General features: G+C 43.4%; 1 protein-coding gene across 1 annotated transcript; it reads right to left on the reverse strand.

The window, feature by feature from the left end:
• Positions 1-1,254: 1,254 nt before the first annotated feature.
• LOC119358735 (dirigent protein 5-like) lies at positions 1,255-1,857 on the reverse strand. Its single transcript, XM_037625168.1, has 2 exons — positions 1,504-1,857; positions 1,255-1,404 (listed from the first exon to the last, which is right to left on the reverse strand). The coding sequence occupies exons 1-2, from the start codon at positions 1,855-1,857 to the stop codon at positions 1,255-1,257; spliced, it is 504 nt and encodes a 167-aa protein (XP_037481065.1).
• Positions 1,858-7,150: the final 5,293 nt, after the last annotated feature.

A 7,150-nucleotide genomic window follows, 5' to 3' on the forward strand; every position in this document is an offset into this window, starting at 1 on the left:
ACACAATTCGCCCACACAGGCAAGGTTTAAAACTATGTTGTGAAAAGGGGGTAAAAACCATTTCCATAGGACGTCGTTGCACCAGTGGGCGACTGCTGCAGGCCCACATCAACCACAGCCTGCGCCGCTCAGAGAAGCAAATTTCCTTCTTTTCTCTATAGCAAACATATTCGGTTTGTAAGATCCTGAGATGTCTTTGAAATCAAGCAGACATTATAAGGAATCAATATAAGCTATTTAAACAAGGTAGTTTACAAGAAACATCTAAGAAATGAAATAATTTCAGCTACATATCGAAATTGCATGTTGAATGAACTGTACGGACTTACTAGTTTTAGTTTTATTTAACCATTACCTGATTGCATCTTGAGAAACTACCAAAACGGGCACGACACATTATGAATGAAGGAATATTTATAACCATTAGTCTACAAAACTTTTTTCAAAAAATATAAGATTATTTGTTTTTGCAAAGATCTCTATAATCTCAAATAGTTCCTCCGGTTATTTAAAGCTATTGTCTCGAACATCGGCACAGTCCAAATTTGAAATTTCGACTGCCATTATCATGGAATTTGGATATATTTCATTAATAAACAGTGGTCAATATTGGTTCTAGAGAATATGTTGATGATCAATATATGTAACTTTTTTAGAAGAATAAACAACCAAACATTGTATCTAATATCGATGCAATTTCTCAAAATTATTTAGAAAATTTATTACAATCATTGGGCCGGTGGCTGTGCTAGTTTATTTACTAACAAGATCTTTAATTTTAATGCAGAGCAGTGCTACATGCACGACACTGTCCAGACAAAATGCACACGATATGACATATCCCACCACCCAAGTGGCCAAGTCCAAGGCCAAACAGCTCCAGCGGTTGGATTAGCTATCGTCCTGATGTCGTTCATCACAACTGCAGTGTGTGCAGTACTTCCGTTTATTGTACTCAACAGTTAGATGGCCTTTGGAGGGCTTTTCCTCTCATTCCAGAAACGAAATAGGAAATACCACAAACACTTAGAAATCTTTTTTAGATATTATATATAGAAGAGATACCTCCCCTGAACTAACACTTACAAAATGAAAAGTAAAAACGAATAAAATGCAGTGCATTTGGCATACTTATAAACGTATGCGACAATCACCAACAAACCTGCTCTCACACATCAAGATAAATCCAAAAGCATAGAAAACAACAGCATCCGTATTGACACACACGGTCAATGGATGCGTCACCCTAATTCGTCAAACGTAGCACTCGTAGAGCTTGATGTCCATCTGCAGACGGAAGTAGACGGTTCCCTCGGAGGCATCGAGCCGGAGCGTGGCAATGCCGCGCGCCATGAAGAAGTCACCGGTGCCGCCGACAACGGAGAGGTCCCGCGTCTTGTCGTCCATGAGGTCCGCACCGACGAGGTTCATGGTGCCCTTGTGTGCCGTGGAGTTGAAGACAATGGAGAAGCCAAACCAGGAGGTGTAAGACTCCTGCTTGTCGTAGAAGTAGAAGCCCTGGGCGCGCGCCGCAGGCTCCTCCCCCGCCACGGGTAGCACCTTCCCCACCGTCATGGGGTCGTTGAACACCACCAGAGTGCCAAAGTAGGTGCCATTCTTCCAGTGGGTTGTGCTCAGTGCCGTGGGCTTGGTGGCCGCGGCCGATGTCGCGTTCCGCGTGTTGTTGACGCCGTTGTAGAGGATGTCGTGGTAATAGAGCGTCATCTTGTTGCAGGGCTCATCAGAGCTGCTGGAGACGACCCTCGTCAGGCCGTGGGCGGCGCCCGCCGAGCCCAGCAGAAACACCGCGAACACGACGGCCAGTGACAGCTTGGAAGATGCTGTGAGACCTTGCATTGTTGACAATGCAACTGTTTGCTGAGCGTAAGCTGCAAAAGATCAAGTAGTTGTGATGTAGTAGAGCACTGCTAAGTGAGGATGCAGCTCCTGTTGTTGTGTGTTAAGAGCTTGACTTGTGCATCCTATTTATAGAGGTGCATGCATGGAACAGTATGTGGGGCATGCATATAGAAAGTTTGAGTTTAGTAACATTGGCTTAGATCATAATCTCTCTTGTACTCCAAGTCCCCAACAAGTGACCGATCTGGTTTAGAACTGATGATGATTCGGTTGCGGTGGCTAGTACGAGGCATACCCGAAAAGCAATTATTCATTTTGTGCTATTGGGCAGTCATGAATATGTAAGCGGCTCATGTTAGGTGGGCTTCCAAAATAGCCCCACAAAAGCTAATGCACTGCTCTTTCATAACGTGGGGCAGAGAATATTCTTGGGATAAATTACGTGGTTCACTCAAACAGACGCAACACGATCAGAAAAGGGGTGCATCGTTCCTCTCAAACCAGTTAAGGAATGCATGGCAGCGCTTTTGCCTTTTGCCGAAAAGGAATGCACGTCGACATGCCAACCACGGCGGGAGCTTCGGCATATGACAAGAGAACACTTCAGACATAACTACTTCTCTGCACATATGCAAATATTTCTCTGGACATATGCAAATATTTTATTTTTGTAGACATGTCAGCTTGGCATGTAAACATGCATGTCAGAGGCTTGATGGTTTTCATTCTATTATACCACTTAAATTTAATAAATATTTCACAACTAGTATACAGTAATTATGTACTAGTCGCCAATCCATGCATTCGGTCGGGCTAGTTATTCACAGTTTCGGTGCTATATGTAAACTTCCATTAATTGAACTAGGAAAGTGGTCCGCTCGTTGTGCGGGCAATGTCCTTTAACCACTTGTCATATTTTATCATTGAACTTCTTATAGAGTTTCTTATTGCACAAGATCTAGAATCCATTCGAATATTTTTCTTATCATATATTATTTTTATTACATAACTATTAGTAAAAATAATTTGGATCCTAAAAATAAGCATTAATGGAAATATATCTTTTCATACACTTATATTTTATTGGAATTTCCCAAATCTACCAATAAATTTTTTTGGTGTAGAGTTTAATTCTAGTAGTTTCTTGAAAGAGATTAAACATCATGTATATTTATATTATTATTGTGTCTGGTGTAGTCTTGCATTCTAGAAAATTAGAATATTTAGTTGGATTTTATTATATGTATATACTTTAGAACATATGAATCTTGGAAAAGTTGTAGTCAAAAGTGTGTATCACATTATCAAAGAAAAAACTATTACAACTCATGTGCTACAACAGATGGAAGAATATAGTTCCTTTTGTTTGTTAATTACCAAGATGGAGGTGATTCAATGAATGCAATTATAATGAGGTCTTTGGTGCTTGGCTACATAAAACTTTGTATCGCGTATATTTGTGTGGTAATTAGATATGAACTTACATTGGATTTTGGAATACTACAAAGAGGAAGGTTAAAAGTTTCAGGCACCACGCCTCAGTATAGAGAAGTTTGGATCATGATATATCTCTATTGTTGTACTTCAAAGATTCATCTATGTCAACATCATAATAATTGCCGCAACCTTGTAATGAATTCCTAAAAATAAAAAAATGGCTTGCTTTCTGTTTTCTTTTTCTTTAAGTTGATAGGACGAAAAAAAGAGGAAATCACAACTGTATATCGACAACATGGCATATGATAAATGAATTCCAAGTTGGCCAGCACCTTTGGGAAATCTCTACATAAATAAGAAGCAAGCATGCTATTGAATCTTCTACTATTCCCAATTATCTAAATTATGTATTAAGTTGGCAAGATGTAGAATATCTGTGTTGATGCATGAAGAGAAGTACATACTAGGTAATATAACTCCCTTATAAATCACATCCTCTTACTTTTGATTCAAAAATATTTTATATGATTAGAACATGCCGATACCGTGTGAGAATACCGATTGGGCCGAAGATTCATAGTTCGTCACTGCTAGCTAGTCTATCATGTTGCCATGAATTTTGGTAAAGGGTGAGATTAGCATGATAGTGGAAATCAAGTGGCATGAGAACATAACTACTTGAGCACAGTACTTCTATCATTCCAAGGTGCAACCTCCCGAGATGGATGTGGCTCCTCCTTGCCGGCAAAGACGTTGCAGCTCCTGTTCATGATCCTAGCATGTCCTTTCCAATATCCCTTCGTATGCATAGTTGATTCTCGAGCCACTGTTTAGAATGGCGCGCCGTCTACACGAATGCTACCCCATCCACTTCTGGTCCATAAATCTCGATTGCTTCGACCTCCCTTAGGTTTTATTCTTCTTCTCTCTTCCTGATGTTCTCAGCTATGTGGCAAGCAAAATTGTACTTCACCCTGATGGTTTGATTATCGATAGATACGACCTATAATGTCTAGTCGACAATAAATGATATACCCTATGTTTGGAAGACAAATAAATTATTATTTTGTGTAGAATTACCTGTTCCGGTAACTTTTTATTGGACCATTTGGTTCTTGTGAATTTCACCCTGATGGTTTTTCTATTTACTTTTTTTGTTATCATGTTAGGGAAATTTTGGCTCAGAACTATACAAAATATTATTTAAGCACTATTCACGTTCATATGCTACAGTACATACGTTTATGGCCATATGACTCTTTCGTAGTGCAATATTTACGTAGCTATGACGGATATGCACCTCTTGTTCTACATTGCTAATGGTGATATTCATAGACAACTATGCAAACGGCTGTGCAGGCGGGTGTGCTAGTTAATTTACAAACAAGATCTTCAAATTTATTGTGCTTCCTCAACAGTAAGATGGCATTGGTAGGGTTTTTCCTCGCATTTCGGAAACAAAATAGGATGGTACTGTGGATTGAAATAGCACCAGCACTTAGAAATCTTTTTTTGGATAACATATAGAAGAGATACCTCCCCTGGCATATTTGTTCCAGAGAACATGCTGATGATCAATATGTGTAACTTTTAGAGAAGAATAAACAACCACACATTATCTAATATCGATGCAATTTTTCAAAATTATTTAGAAAAATAGTTATAATCATTAAATATGTTGCCCAAGCAATTGCGCTTGTGGCTGTGCTAGTTTATTTACTAACAAGATCTTCAATTTTATTGTATTTCCTCAACGGTAAGATGGCCTATGGATGGAAGAAAATCCTATGGGACGGGGCCTTATAGTGTCCCTCCTGGGGCCTCTCCTCAGATTTTGACACGTCATCAATGGCACACATCTTAAAGCGAGCCTAATTCCCTAATTAGTTGGTACGTACATCAACTAGATATTGCGCAGTATTCGTACGATACAGTATCAATCGGATCGATACTTTTCATCTAACGAAAGAGAACGAACACGGCGATCTTCTTGCTGGCTCGCCGCTACATCAGACCTCGGCGCCATCGCTCCTTATCCCATGGCGACCCCTCCATGCGCTGGTGACGACCACCCTCACGGAAACGGCGGCGCCGTCGTGAGCTCTCCCTGCGTTGCTTTTATTTATCCACAACAACACATCGCCATTCCTCATCGCGCAGGAGCCACTCCGCCTCCATCTTCCTCCTCCTCCTACCTCACCCACCCAACGCTGCTCCTCCTCCTCTTCTCCATCCATCTCACCACCCAAGCGTTGCTCACCTCTTCGTGCTACCTCCCTGCCTCCTCCAACCGCACCTAGAGTGGAGCTCCTCTGTGCCACGAGCCAGCCCAGCTGCCGCCGCCACTCTCCTCCTCTCTCTCAGCTTTTTCCTTATCCTCTCCAGGGAAGAGAGTCGCCAAAGAACAACACGCAGCACTCCGGCCGCCTTGGAGCTCGCCCCGCCGCCGGGCCGGCCACCTCTCTGTTGGCTTCGTGCTCCTCCGCGTCGATCCGAACAACCCCGCCGCCTTGGAGCTCTGCCCGCCTCCGGCCGGCCACCTCTCCGTCGGCCTCGTGCTCCTCTGCCTCGATCTGTCCGCCCCGTCGCCGGATCCATGCCGGAGCACCCGGATCTGCCGCCCCTTGCATGTCCTGCCGTCAGGAGGAGCAGGAGCGCCCGTTCGCCCGGGACGTGGGCCACGCAGCTGGATCCACCCCTGCCGCAGGTCTTCAAGCAACCTCGGCTCTCTCTGTCAACTCTCTCATCCTCCATGTTGGCGCGTTGGTACGGGGGCGCTGCTCCGGTGGCCGGCCGGCGTGGGGCGGCGGGGAGGCACAAGCGCCAGCCCGCGCGTGGAGGCGCTGCATGAGGTCGGCGGCGGTGGCGCGGGACGCCGGCGTGAGGAGCAGGCCGAGGCGCTCGAGACCTGTTGGTCCGGATCGAGCGAGGGGGCTCGGGGAGGAGCAGAGCACGGGGCGGCAGCGTACGGGCCAGATCGGGAGGCAGTTTTTTCTTCTTTTCTCTCGCCCATAGGGACTGCGGGTTGAACACATAAAAAGAAAGGGACTTTTCTGTAAAATTGATGATGACGTACGGGCCGAAACCCAATTCTCTTTATTATATAATATACTAGCACAAATGCCCATGCGTTGCAACGGGAGAAACAAACTCTCGCACACCCTAGCGAGCAATCCATGTTGTCACTTCTCCTCTTTGGCATCATTGTAATGGTGGTCACTTGTGTAACTATTTACGAAAAAGGTTATCAATCCCTATGCGGTGAGCTAGGTCATTACACTCTACCATGCCGATTTCATGAGTCCCTCCCTACACTAACTTGCAATTCTTTGTGCGTAGCAACCGTCACATTCACTTCATGTGGTTCAACACCAATCATGTCTTTACATGTCATGCGGTGCATTTCCTTGTTTACCACACACAATAATAATTTTATTGACCACAGACAATAATAATTATTAGTGTAAATAATGTTAAGGTATGAGGTTATCAACTTGCCGACCGAACATAAGCTGCATACACCTTTTCTTTCTGCTCATATTTGTGAGCAAACTGGACCAACTTCTTGAGGCGGCTTATTATTTGTGAGCAAATTGGTCCGACGAGTTATAAGAAAGCGAGTTGGGATAATTCAATAACCGAACTACTTAATTTCTTTGTGTTAGTTAATTGCATGCCATGTCTGGGTAATTCCTTTGCGCAATATTTTTTAGAAAAATCTCCTTCCTTATCTGATCACGCCCCGGTAGTATTTCGTCTTAGGATATTCTCTTTCCTCATCTGATCACGCCACCATGGTATTCCTTCCTTTTTCCGAAACTCTCCTTTTCTTCTTTGTACCCACTGGTATTAT

The sequence above is a fragment of the Triticum dicoccoides genome, chromosome 2A (assembly GCF_002162155.2).
Source record: "Triticum dicoccoides isolate Atlit2015 ecotype Zavitan chromosome 2A, WEW_v2.0, whole genome shotgun sequence".
In the NCBI taxonomy this organism is placed as follows: domain Eukaryota; kingdom Viridiplantae; phylum Streptophyta; class Magnoliopsida; order Poales; family Poaceae; genus Triticum; species Triticum dicoccoides.

Coding starts and splice junctions, on each gene's coding strand:
- LOC119358735 (XM_037625168.1), bottom strand. CDS start 1,857: ATGCAAGGTCTCACAGCATCTTCCAAGCTGTCACTGGCCGTCGTGTTC. Junction 1,405..1,503: donor CCCAGGGCTTCTACTTCTAC/GACAAGCAGGAG, acceptor GCGGACCTCATG/GACGACAAGACGCGGGACCT.